This window comes from Penicillium canescens, assembly GCF_028828765.1.
Source record: "Penicillium canescens strain IBT 15451 chromosome Unknown utg000003l_segment0_segment0, whole genome shotgun sequence".
NCBI lineage: Eukaryota > Fungi > Ascomycota > Eurotiomycetes > Eurotiales > Aspergillaceae > Penicillium > Penicillium canescens.
In genome coordinates, this window is record NW_026703965.1 from 5,516,076 (window position 1) to 5,529,111 (window position 13,036).

Here is a 13,036-nt window from a genome sequence, read left to right on the forward strand (position 1 = left end):
GAAGGCGTTGCTGAATGAAATCACGCCAAACGCTGCATGCAAAGAGTTGAAGAAAGCGGCCGGGGAAGTGTCGACTCGAGAGTACAACGCGATGAGCGGTAGTAAATTCAAGACTGAGCGCGTACGGTTCAAGGTCTGGTTTGGTTAGCCTTTCACGCTGGACTGAACCAAGGACAGTACTCACCTTCACGCCATGTAGCCAAGACAGGCGGAGTGGCAGATTTAGTACGGGGCAAGGAGAATAGCGCGCGAGATCGAGTTCAGGATGCGAAGGCGGTATAGAGGGTCCAGGGTCTCCAAGCGCGCAGGCTGAAGGAGTGGGGATTGGAGCTTTCAAGATAAAACTGACAAGTCTCAACAAGCATTCCCAAAGGAAAATTAAAGTGCAAGGGCGAGGGGAAAAGAAGTGGGCTGGGGAGGAATGGAGATGGAGATGGCTTGGGCATTTGTTGCCCCCCTTATGGTTGGTCACGTGAGTCAGGGACCATCTATACTTAGATGAGTATACAGTCAACAAGATATCTGTTGTATGACTGAGATATTTTGTATTCTCTATTCAGTTTACTACATAGTATATAGTATAGAGTGTTAGGTACTCCGTGTATACTATATGTTCTGCCCCTTTCGCATCTAGTGCTTTTTATAGCACAGAGCCTATACCAAATTTAAGATAGCGTATTCATGACAGCTACACTATATATCAGCAATCTATCTCTTAGGCTCTCTAATGACGATATCTTTGACTCATCTAGTCAACCACAAACATGTATACCGTCCTTGGTTCTCTCCTGCGGACACAAAGTATGTGATGACCCGCACAAAGACAGTAAAATCACACATGAAGATAATTTAATAAATAGCAAGAACAAGAATAATCGCAATAATTGTAATTAGCAAACAGAATTACAAACTTGTAAAGAAAAGGGGAAAAGAGAAAGAGAAAGAAGAAAAAGAAGCTCGAACAATCCCGGAGTAAACAAATATATAAAGGTACAGCGGACAAATCATCTCGGCACCTTTACACATCTGACACTCTTGACTTTATACTGTTGTAATTTACAATGGTCTGAGAAGCACTATGCATGAGCAATGGGCAGTAAAACGAGATGATTTAAGTCTGCCTCCCGAAGGAGGCTTCTCTATAGCTATTTATAATGGTCAAATGCATACGATATGCCTTTCATGAAACTATTGCGTGATCAGCTCACTAGCAATATGAAAAGGCCACGTTGCTTGATGCATTCAACCAAGTGCTCTGAAGCTCTCTATAGCGCTGCTCAGCCAAGCATTAGCAGTGCTTGGCGAGCTTCAGATCACAACACACCCCCTGAATGCAGCAAGCATTTCAGAGGTTCAAAAGCCATAAAATTCAGCTCTAAAATGAATGGATAGGGTGTCAAATAACTTCCCCAAATACTCGATTCTGATCGGTCGAATCAGAATGCCATTTTGCTCATGGAGCAAGATATCTCTTCAGTTGATGAGAGAAATGGATAACTGCTTCCTGAACTCGTCAAATGACGGTTTCGGGAGCGGTTTTGTGAGGCCATCCGCTATATTACGGACACCTGGCACATGCGACAGCCGTATCTTTTGATCTTCGACGGCTTCGCGAATCCAGTGCCAATGGACGTCAATATGCTTGCTCCTCGAATGGTTCTTCGCGGACGTCGTAAGAGCAATAGCTGAGAGGCTATCACAGAGCAAATGCACTGCTTCACCCTTGTTGCCAATGCCTAGATCGTCTAGCAAGCGACGCAGCCATACGGCCTGGCTTCCTGCGTCTGAGAGAGCGTAGTATTCAGCCTCAGCTGAAGACTTCGTGACGCTGGTTTGACGGCGAGTACACCATGAAATAGGAGCGCCGGCGAGGAAGAATACCCAGCCGGTTCTCGATCTCATAGTGTCGGGGTCGGAAGCGAAGCTCGCGTCCACGCACCCCCACAACCCTAGACCTTCTTCAAAACCAGTATTGCCTGCTTCCTTCGCCTTGCCGTAAGTGATCCCATATCCGCTGGTTCTCTTGGCATAACTAATGGCGTGGTCGGCGGCGAGGGTATGCGATTCGTCGGGGCTCTGATTGAATTTCGACAGTATGGAGAATGCGAGGGTAAGGTCGGGCCTGGAGTTGTTGCTCGCATAGCCGATTTTGCCAGTGGTCTTCCTATATTCCTCGCCTCGTAAGGTGTCGGTAGGAAGCTCTGGATCAGCTTTCTTGAGTACTGCGATAGGATTCATCGGAGTAAGAGGGCTTGGTGAAGCTATCTTGGTTGTTGGTTTAGCAAATCCGTCAACATATGCTTGCTGGTCAATGCTCAGCAGCCTCTGCTTCCTGTCTCTTTTGATGCGAAGGCCAAGGTAATATGACACTTCACCGAGGTCGGAAGTTGACCATTTTGCTGAAATAGCTTCTTTAGTGTCGTTAAGAAGCTTCTCCGAAGTTGCTGCTATCAGCAAGTCGTCAACATAGACGAAGATGAGCACTATTCCACCCCCTGGACATGGCGTACGTAAAGGCATGGATCAGCCTTGGTGCTCATGAATTGCCTGGAGTGGAGGTATTCGGAGAGGGTTTTGTACCAGTTTGCTGCCGACTGGCGAAGTCCGTACAAGCTTTTATAAAGCCTGCAAAATGCTCCGCGGTCCTCGAAGCCTTCTGGGTAATGCATATACGTTTCTTCCTCCAAAGCTGCATTGAGATACGCTAAGTTGACGTCCATATGCGTGGTGTGAAGGTCTCGCATTGCGATGACGGCAAGGAGCACTCGAAGGGTGTCATATCGGCCAGTACTGGCGTAGACTTCGTCAAAGTCAATACCAGGAAGTTGCTGGTCTCCGCGAGCGACCCAGCGAGCTTTGAACTTCGCTGGTTTACCCGCTGAATCAGTCTTCAATTTGTATACCCATCGACCACGAAGTGGGCGGGCGCCCTTAGGCGGTGTCGCCGTTTTCCATACACCGAGAGCTTCAAATTGTGAGATCTCTGCTTGCATAGCTCTCTGCCACCATGGCCAGAGAGGTGAAGCTTTCGCTTGAGCAAGAGAGACTGGAGAGTCGAGCCATTTGGTAGGGATTTCCTCCATGTTTTGAGGTAGGGTATGAAGGTCATTACTAGCCAGCTTTTGAGCTAATAATACCGTTGTAGTGTCTTCCCATGCCTGGATTTCCCTTCTGTCACTTTTTGAGATCACTGAGGGTCTGAAAGCTAGTGCTCTAATGATCTTGTCGGTTTTGGACGGCGATAGCTTGTCCTCCTCGGCCATATCGAGAGGAGATTGATTGCTTGTTAGGTATGCGTCTACTTCAGAGGTGAGATTGTCGGCAGATTCATCGGAGCTTTCTTCATTGTCCGATTCAGGGTTGAGGAGCAAGTGATCTGCTTCCTTGAAGCTTTCCTGGCTTTGTTGGCTTTGATGGCCAATAGGCTCATCGATTTGATGATGAGGAAGCTTGTTTCGAGGGTCTGGAAGGTCGGGGTTGTTGTAAAGGGCCCAGTCTTCTCCTTCCTCGAAAATTGCATCTCTCACTAAGTGGAGAGTGCCGCCATTAGGTCTAGTGCCGTCTGATCGCACTGGGTAAGGTCGGTAGACCTTGAAAATGCCGCCATTGTCATCTTCATAACCGACGAGGTAGCCGATTTCGATGCGGCGGGCGAGATGTTTGCCGACGGGGTCTTGAGCCACCTGCTCTCGGCCAAATACTCTGAATACCCGGCATCCGATGATACGAAGGTGAGAGAGATCCGGCTTCCGGCCATGGCGAAGCTCATATGGGGTGGTTGGTGGCATCCCGGCGAGTCGTCTACCATAGTAAATGGTGCGGTTTCGGACGTATACGACGGTCTTCATGATCTCCGCCCAGAGGAATGGCGGGAGGTTCGAGTCAGCTAAAACGGATCGCATTCTCTCAGCTACTATGCGCATCAGTCGTTCCACTTTCCCATTTTGCTCATGAGCATATGGAGCAATGAAATGCCAGTGGATTCCGCGGTTTTCAGCCCAAATTTGGAGGTCTTTCTGAATGAATTCACCCCCATTATCGGTCTGAATGGCTCCAATTTCCTTGGTCGAGTCGATAGAAACAAACTGCTCAATTCGGGCTTGGTGGTCCCTTTCGTACTGGGCAAGAAGCTTCTTGATAGCGTCTTTTGCTTCGTTCTTAGACTTGAGGAAGCAAATATCGGCCCAGCCATCGAAATCATCGATCATTAGGAGCCAGTAGCGAGCTTCAGTATTGAGAGCAGGTTTTAGCTTGCCGCCGCCGCCAATATCTATATAGACGAGTTCTCCGGTCTTTTTCGAGCGGTGAAGCACAGGTGCGCGGCGTGGTTTCAAAGTTGCTTTGCCAATGGCGCAGCATTCGCATGGCCTTTTTGAGGCTGACAACCCATCAATGTCAATGCCATTGACGATTTTGGCTGTATTCTGCACCCCCTGAATGCTGAGATGCATCATACGGCGGTGCCAAGTGTCGACATTGACTCGGGAGCGGTCCAAAACAGGTGGTTTTGACGCTTTTGACGCTTTTGACGCTTGCTCGGTTGCTATAGGCGGAGCTTGCTCAATTTGTTGAGCTTCCTCGATATGCGGAGCTTCCTTGGTGAGGCTCTCGGCATTCAACTCATCCGATTCTGTCGTCGTTTTCAAGGCATATATTGCTTTCTCAGTTTGATGAGTTTTAACGACGTTAAGCAGCCATTGTGAGCCATTCTTCCTTCCCGAAGTAAGGTGCGAGCCGTCCTTCTCAATGAAGTCAACCCTGGTTGGCTTATAAATGGCTGTAATGCCTTTCTTTGAGATACGGTTGCCGCTGAAGAGGTTGCACTGTATGGTCGGGCACCATATTGTATTGCAGAGTTCGATTTCTCTGGTTTTACGGCCCGATTTGACGGTCAAAACGACGTTTCCACGAAGCCCGTTTTGCTCTTGTCGTCCATTTATAGTGACTATGGTGGTCGTAATTGGCTTAGCAGTGCCAGCCACGAAGTAGTGAGGTGAAGAGATAAAGTGGTCATCGCTTCCTGGATCACATATCCATGCTCCTGGGCCATTTTTGGTGTTTACCGAGAGGGCTATAGTAGCTGGTGACGGTGATTCGTCGCTTAGCGAAGCGGTGAGGGAGGCGGTGAGTAGAGATCTTCTTTCTTCTCCTTTCTCTTCCTTTTCCCCTCTTTTTGGCCGTTTCTCGGGGTATTTCTTCCAGCAATTGGAGCTTTTATGCTTCCGGCCGCAGTGCTTGCATTTCTCTCCCGTTGCAGCGGTTGAGTATGCTTTTGATGTCTCGTTGGAGACGTTCTCTGTCTGGTTCTCTATCTCGCTGACGAGCAGCTCGAATTGGAGAATTTCCTTATCAGGGTTAGATGAAGCTGTGAGTCGAGACTTGAGGTTGGTCTTCCAGCTTTGCCATTTCTCCGAGTCGAGCTTTCGAATGAACCAAAGGCATTTGATTCGCTCGCTTTCAATGCCTTCATTATGGACCTTGGCCCATGCAGACTGAAAGGCGTTTTTGTATTGGTCGAAGCTGGCGTAATTGCTCAGCTTACATCGCTCAAGCTCCGCAATGCCGTCTTCAGCTACTTTGTATGGATGCGGCTTATAATTCAGCTCCAATGCTCTCCAAATAGCATGCGGCTGGTTGATTTTGCGGTGTTGTAAGAACTGGAGAATGGGCTTCGATATGTGATTGCAAATAACCTTTCTCGCGTGGCTGATGAATTTCTTTTGCATCATTGAATACCGATGGTCGGCTGGGAGGGCAATGACTTCGCCATATACAATGGCTTCAATTGCATTGTCTTCAAAGACTTGTTGCATGCTCATTACCCAAAGGGTGTAGTTCTCCTTTCCCTTCAAAGCTTCGAATTTGTCGTCATCAGTAAGCTTGCGATGAATAGTCGCAGCTATTTTGATGTGCTCGGTGGCTTTGCGAACGGCTCTTGCGTATTGGACCTCTTCATTGGTCATTGCCGGCGTCGGTTGATGGCTTGGTAGACGTCTTAGCGGTGCATTGCCAGTGGAAAAGTGAGATCTCCGCGAAGCTGTTCTTTGAATTGGCTCTCCACTATGGCGACTGGAGGCTCTAGGAGTATGTGTTCCGTTCGGGTGAGCTGTATAGCTTCTTCCCGGCTTGCTCGACGCAGTTCGGTTGCGATACATTACGTCGGCATCTGTATGGGGCCCATCGGTCTCTGACTGGTCCGATGGTCCATGGATTGGCTCACTTGGTTGAGTAAAGAGAGAGGGTGCTCTCCTACTTTGAATGTTAAGCCTATATCTATCAGACGTTGTACTGGCGTCTAAGACATGTGGTTGGTTGGTGCCAGTGATCTCTGGCCCATATTGAGGCAGCGAGGTCGAAGCTGGCTGCTCTCTTATTGGTTGGTTGCCAATTGCTCGCGATGAAGGGCCCGGCGCCGAGTCCTGGATCACGGTATGCGTATCGTCTTCAACATCAGAGGGGTAAGCGTCGCTCATTGGTGGAGCTTCACTTTCACTCCAATCGAGGTGATCGGTCTCGAGACGGCGACGTTGAGAACGTGTGGTGCGTCTATCAGACATTGTTGGAGGAGTGGACTCAGGGGTAAAGCAAGTAAAGAATTGATAGCAAGAATGAAGCTATTCCCGGCTTACGGAGACGAAGCCGGGCTCATAACCTGTTGTAATTTACAATGGTCTGAGAAGCACTATGCATGAGCAATGGGCAGTAAAACGAGATGATTTAAGTCTGCCTCCCGAAGGAGGCTTCTCTATAGCTATTTATAATGGTCAAATGCATACGATATGCCTTTCATGAAACTATTGCGTGATCAGCTCACTAGCAATATGAAAAGGCCACGTTGCTTGATGCATTCAACCAAGTGCTCTGAAGCTCTCTATAGCGCTGCTCAGCCAAGCATTAGCAGTGCTTGGCGAGCTTCAGATCACAACATATACTTCTTCCCTCTTCTTGCACCTCACCCTTTGAATCGTCCTCTATCAGGATGGCTGACCAGTGTTCACTGCGGCTGGTGCGAGTAAGTCTCCCCGCCATGGCAGTGTGACCTGTACTAATGCCTCAGGAACTGGCTCAATTCGAGCGAAGTGAGCAACTCGGTATGAGATGCTCCAGTCCTTGAAATCTCACGCTGATACCAAGATAGCTTTCACTGTCGCCTACGATGAAAACAATACGCGAGACATCCAAGCCCTCATTATCGGGCCCCCAGGCACACCCTACGAGCTGGGCTTTTATGAAGTGAGATTCAACCTCAGATTAACTAGATTCTCATGGACTGATGCTAACCCTGGCAGTTTGCGATAAGAATCCCTTCTGGTGAGATATTCTGATATCATCACAAATCATCCCAAGGGTTAACCAAGTCAGATTACCCTGCGAGCCCGCCAGTGGTGAGGCTCAAGACTACCAACCGGGGACGCACACGCTTCGGTCCTAACCTCTACGCAAGTGGGAGGGTTTGCCTGTAAGTGTTGCCCAAGGACATTCAGACCAGGTACTGACTGTGCTAGATCGATTCTGGGGTAAGGTCATCCCGGTTCATACTTCATATTAGACATCACTGAACATGCAACAGCACATGGCCCGGAGACCGCGGGGAGGAATGGTCCCCCGCACAGGGACTGGAGTCAGTCTTGCTGTCAATTCAGAGTCTGCTGTCCTCAAACCCGTACATCCTCGAGCCGGGGTTCGATACCAGAGGTAACGACACCGAGAACATGGAGGCATACAACTCCAAGGTGATACACTTTCCCGGAGAGTGTTCATGAGAATACTAACACATTTATAGATCCGACACGAGAACCTACGATTGGCAGTCATCGCACCTCTAGAAAAAGCCCTCCAATTTCCTTTCTTGACTTACCAACACATATCGCAACGAAATGACCAGCCACCTGTATCTGGAGCAGCACCTGGCGACCGACGAGGACCGGACCAATCTTCACTCAGTGCTTTTGCTGACTTTTCCAAGCAACGATTCCTCTGGTATCTGGATCTTTACAAGAACGCAATTGAAAAAGGTATCGTGGACGAGGCACGGAGACACAAAACCCCATTTATCCAGATGCCATTCGAGGGCGTGGGCAATATTATGCAGGGTACATGGGATTACACCGATCTGAAGGCCCGCCTGGCAAGCGTCCAAGGACAGTTGATGCAGGAAACACACAAATGGCCTGTCGAGGGCCTGGCGCTGGTCAAGGAGGACGCTGGGATTGCGGTGAAGCTGATGGGGCAGCATGAACAGATCGTTGCGGAACTGAAGTCCCAGAGACAGGTTATCGATCTCTCGCTCGCTGATGGCAACCCTTTCGTCTGGCGACTCACTTACGTTGGCCGCACGGAGTCTCGACTGGAGGGTGGTATCATCAAGATCAAGATCTTCATCAGTCCTCGGCACCCGGTAGAGCAGCCCCGTGTGTTTGTTGAGTCCCCACTCTATCATATCCGTGTCTCCAAATTGGGTGTTATGATTTATCTGCCAGCGCGAGCTGACGATATCCGCCATCACATCGACGGCATCATCAACACCCTGGAGGATGACAACCCACCATACAACCCACTAATGACAGTGAACCCCGAGGCAAGCGCTTTGTGCTGGGGAACTGAAGTGGAGCGCAGGCTCTACCGGCGCAAGCTTCGAGCGTCGCTGGAGGCATCCTAGGCCTCAACATGGATATGGGTTCTGTCAATCCATGGAGAGTCGTAATGAGGTCCCATCTTTAGCTGGTCTGTTTCATCGGTTCAACTTTGCTTGATTTGCAGGTCATTTCCGTCTAGCTGTGCTTCGAGTTCATGAGAATTCGCGACGGCGGAGAGGCCGGGGATTGTGGGTGCGTGGCCTCGGAGCAACAGATCTAGACTACCAATATCTGTTATCCCAATGCTGTTCCAGGCATAATAATCAAAAGATCTTCCACCTTCACAGAAGCAAGTACAAGTAAGTGACAACCACTTGGGCAGGTTGGACTAGAAGTGCCACGACTGAACGCACGGATCACCCGATTCTCCGCAAGAACTTCCCCTTTTCACCAGTTCAACCACTTTCCAAATCACATCATGTCGGCGAAAAGGCGCACACTAGAACTCGGTAACGTCCTGGTGGTCGGAGGCTGCGGTTTCCTGGGGTGGCACATTGTCGATCACCTGCTGAACTTCCCCTCCGAGACCGATCCCAGCGTCGCCCTTCCCAAGCCGCAAGGCGATGCACGCTTCGACTTCCCGACTCTGGGATCGCGGTACCCGGATTACCACTCGACAGTGTCCGTTGTCGACTTGCGCACAACCATCAACCGTCTCCCTGGCGCGAAGTACTATGATGGCGACATCACGTCTGTCGAGTCCATGATGGAGGTTTTCAAGGCCGTCAAGCCGGATCTGGTCATCCACACTGCTTCGCCGTCTATGATTGAGGGCAACAAGCCGCTGCTGCACAAGGTCAATGTGGAGGGAACCCGGACGCTTCTCGAGGTCGCTGGTGGTGAGCACGGTGATTGGGGTGGCAAGTGCAAGGCTTTCGTCTACACTAGCTCCAGCTCCGTCGTGCACGATACTCAGAGTGACCTAAAGAATGTCAACGAGGAGTGGCCCTACATCCGCGGCCCATCGCAGAAGGAATACTACTCCGAGACTAAGGTGAGATTCAGTGAATGGCATTTCTTCTGCACCAATTGCTAACTATTTCCTTGCAGGCCGATGCTGAGGAACTCGTTCTGAAGTACAACCGCCAGTCCCCAACCGAGATGATGACCTGCGCCATTCGCCCGGCCGGCATCCACGGAGAGAAGGACACCACAGTGACACACAAGATCCTGGAGCACGGCGCCCAGGCATCGGATAGGGTGCTACGGATGCAGCTGGGTGACAACGAGAACCTCTTCGACTTCACCTACGTCGGCAACGTGGCGTATGGCCATCTTCTCGCCGCGCACCGGCTTCTGGCGAGCTACGATCTTCGCGCGGCTGGTCAGGGCGGGCCCCTTGACTACGAGCGCGTGGATGGCGAGGCTTTCAACATCACCAATGATTCCCCTGTCTACTTCTGGGATGTGACCCGTGCCATGTGGGCGCTTATCAACCGTGTTGTTGAGCCTCACCAGGTTTGGGCTTTGCCTGAGGGTCTTCTCGAGTCTGTTGGTGGTATCGCTGAGACTGTCATGGGATGGTTTGGCAAGACCCCCGTCTCACAGCTCGAACTGTGCGGTATTCTTGCATGACTCGTTACTACTCCACTGAGAAGGCCAAGCACCGTCTCGCTTACCTGCCTGTCGTGCCTTTGGATGAGGGTATTGCCCGTGCGGTTGGATATATTGTTGAGCAGAACCGACTGGCCGAGGGAAAGAAGGCCTTGTAATTGAATTTAGATGAGATTGAAAAGGCATTTTATGCTGTATTAATATGACTATTTGCCTATTTTCCTGAAGCTGTACGTTTTTAACAGCTAACGTTACTGTAGGATTGCAAGTATTGTTGAACCAGTTCATTGTTATCACGTATATATCCTTAAAAAACATACCTGGTCCCTGACCGGCGTTTCTCATCACATTGTTACAAGCATTCATAGAACATAACCAGCGCGAAGGGCTAAAAACCCCTCGACGCACTTGTAATGACGTCTCCCGGAGAAAAACACTATGAAACTCCAAGTATGCAATCCGCTTAAACAAGATATCTGAAACCCTTCCGCATACGCAACGACTCGTCGGCATTCTCGAGGATATCATTATCCGTCGTGTCGGCCATTTCACCAGCCTCGATCTGCTTGTTCAGGTCAAGCAGCATGTAGCGGAAGTACCAGCATCCCGCGACCGTGACACCGAACATGGCCAGCACAATTCCATAGCTGGATCGGTAGCCGTTATCCTCCAGATCCCAGACGTATGAGCCGGCGACGTTACCCAGTTGACTGAATGCGTTGATCATGGCGATGGCAACGGCACGCTTGGCTGGGGGACGTGGGAAGGAGGAACTGATCCATGAGTAGAACACGATGAATCCTGCGTAGGAGCCTGCCTGCAAGAAGAGTGCCACGTATCGAGCTGCCACGTTGAGGGTGGACATACTGATGATGAACCCGACGGCTCCCATGGCGAGGGGGCCGAAGATGTGCCAGACCTTCTCCTGGGTTTTATCCGCGTGCCATGCGTTGATGACGGAGAAGATACACGAGAACACCCATGGGGGAGCACTCATCAGGAGGGTAGGGACATAGCCGAATCCAAGAGTACCGGTGAGAGTGGGCTGTGAGGTGGTTAGTCAATGTGTTGCAATGTTGGGCTATTGGGAATGAAACTTACGAAGAAGGCGTTGAAAGACAATCCAACGACGTAGGCAACAAAGGTGAACATCATCACGTAGATCTTGGGGTCCTTCAGGGCCATCATCAGACCACCCATGGCACCGAGCTCCTCGGAGTCGGTATCAGCTTCACCGACATCCTCAAACATACGAAGCTGAGCCACCTGACGTTCTTCCTCGGTGAAACCGCGAGCATTGGTGGGCAGATCAGGCAGGATGAAAGCAGCCAAGACAGCAATGAACATGGTCACGGCACCCTCAATCCAGAACAGCCAGCGCCACGCAGCGTGGCCCAGGACGCCCTGCATGTTGGACAGGACACCGGCACCAACAAGGGCAGAAAAGGCGTTGGAGATGAGGTTACCACAGAATAGGAGGGCGTTGCGGGAGGTCAACTCGCGGCGAGTGTACCACTTGGATAGGATGAGCAATGCACCGGGCAGGAAGGCAGCCTCGATGAAGCCCAACAGGAAACGGATGGCCACCATGTGTCCAAAGGTCTTGGCGTTACCGGACAACGTGGAGATGAGACCCCAGAGGAGCATGGCACAGGCGATGTAGAGAGAGGGCCGCGAAATGCGGTTGATGAACATGTTGGAGGGCACTTGCATGATGATGTAGCCCACATACAGAATACTCAGACACGTCGAGTACTCCGTGTTGGAGAGTTGGAGGTCATCCTGCAGACCCTTCAGACGGGCCGCCGCCATGTTGTTGCGGTCCAGGTAGTTCATGATATAGATAAAGATGAACAGACTGCATCGGGCGTCAAGTTTCAACTTGAGACGCTTCTCGACGGCCGCACGACGAGCAGGATCCATCTGGGCAGCGAGGCCTTCTTGCTTGGTTGAGGCAATGTGCTCGACATTTTCATACCTCTCCTTCTCGGCCTCGACCTCTGTCCGGTCATTGGTAGTTCGTGAGATGTCGTCCGCCATGACTGCAGCTGTGTAGAAAACAGAATCAACCGGGGCAGCCAGGGGCAGAATCTTCCCTTTAAGACAGAAAACCCTTCACACCCCCCGCGCTAATTTCCCGATTTTTTTCTGTACCCCGGTACCCCCACGCCCAAAGTCATGAGACGCGGGGGGTCACGGTGGAGATAGTGTCTTGGCCGAGTCCGCACCCCGGGACAGAGAATGCCCGGGGGCACTCGGTCCAGCCGACGAATGGCATTCGCGGCCCACCGTCCGGTATGTATTGATTCCTGAATGTGACGGTACGCGAGATGAGGAGACATATAGGAGAAGGTCTCCCAGAGTCCCCTCAGAGCCTCAGAGGAATCACTGAATCTCCCGGAATTCCAGACTCCTAGACTCCTAGAGTCCCTGAGTCCTAGTCCCTGAGTCCCTGAGCGCAGATGTTTCGAAAAGGAAGATCGGCTCGGCGGAACAAACCGGTCGGGATGTCAAAGTGGTCAAACCGGGTCTGTGCAAACCCGACTCTTCCCCGCCTCTCCGCAAATTTCTCTCCCACACTAGTCGCTTGGCCCCTGTTTTTTTCCCTATTTTTCCTATCCCGGGATCACTCCATGTTTACTACCGTGTGAGGCATTTAATTTAAAACTGAATCGGGACCCGATTGTGGCTGTCCCCAACCATACATGTACTCCATACATTTTCCCCCAACTCTCCCCACACACTAGACCCGTGAACGTCATCCAGATGCAAACCTTGACAAATCAATATTCGGCAGCAGAATTTGACTGAGATCCACTGCAACGCTAAGCTTACGCTCAAACGGG

The 13,036-nt window shown here is 50.8% G+C and overlaps 3 protein-coding genes across 3 annotated transcripts; 2 read left to right on the plus strand and 1 right to left on the minus strand.

The window, feature by feature from the left end:
• Positions 1–6,979: 6,979 nt before the first annotated feature.
• N7446_005346 (ubiquitin-conjugating enzyme E2) lies at positions 6,980–8,659 on the plus strand (the record flags this gene model as incomplete). The annotated part of the gene is made up of 8 exons (XM_058514094.1): positions 6,980–7,012; positions 7,058–7,091; positions 7,139–7,233; positions 7,290–7,311; positions 7,363–7,459; positions 7,506–7,517; positions 7,571–7,733; positions 7,784–8,659. 8 exons carry the CDS (start codon positions 6,980–6,982, stop codon positions 8,657–8,659), a joined length of 1,332 nt encoding a protein of 443 aa, XP_058375423.1.
• Positions 8,660–9,054: 395 nt separating this feature from the next.
• Positions 9,055–10,459, plus strand: N7446_005347 (C-3 sterol dehydrogenase/C-4 decarboxylase; the record flags this gene model as incomplete). Its single annotated transcript, XM_058514095.1, has 2 exons — positions 9,055–9,630; positions 9,687–10,459. 2 exons carry the CDS (start codon positions 9,055–9,057, stop codon positions 10,209–10,211), a joined length of 1,101 nt encoding a protein of 366 aa, XP_058375424.1. The 3' UTR covers positions 10,212–10,459.
• Positions 10,460–10,469: 10 nt separating this feature from the next.
• On the minus strand, positions 10,470–12,543 carry N7446_005348 (uncharacterized protein). The gene is made up of 2 exons (XM_058514096.1): positions 11,292–12,543; positions 10,470–11,235 (listed from the first exon to the last, which is right to left on the minus strand). Exons 1-2 carry the CDS (start codon positions 12,228–12,230, stop codon positions 10,654–10,656), a joined length of 1,521 nt encoding a protein of 506 aa, XP_058375425.1. The 5' UTR covers positions 12,231–12,543; the 3' UTR covers positions 10,470–10,653.
• Positions 12,544–13,036: the final 493 nt, after the last annotated feature.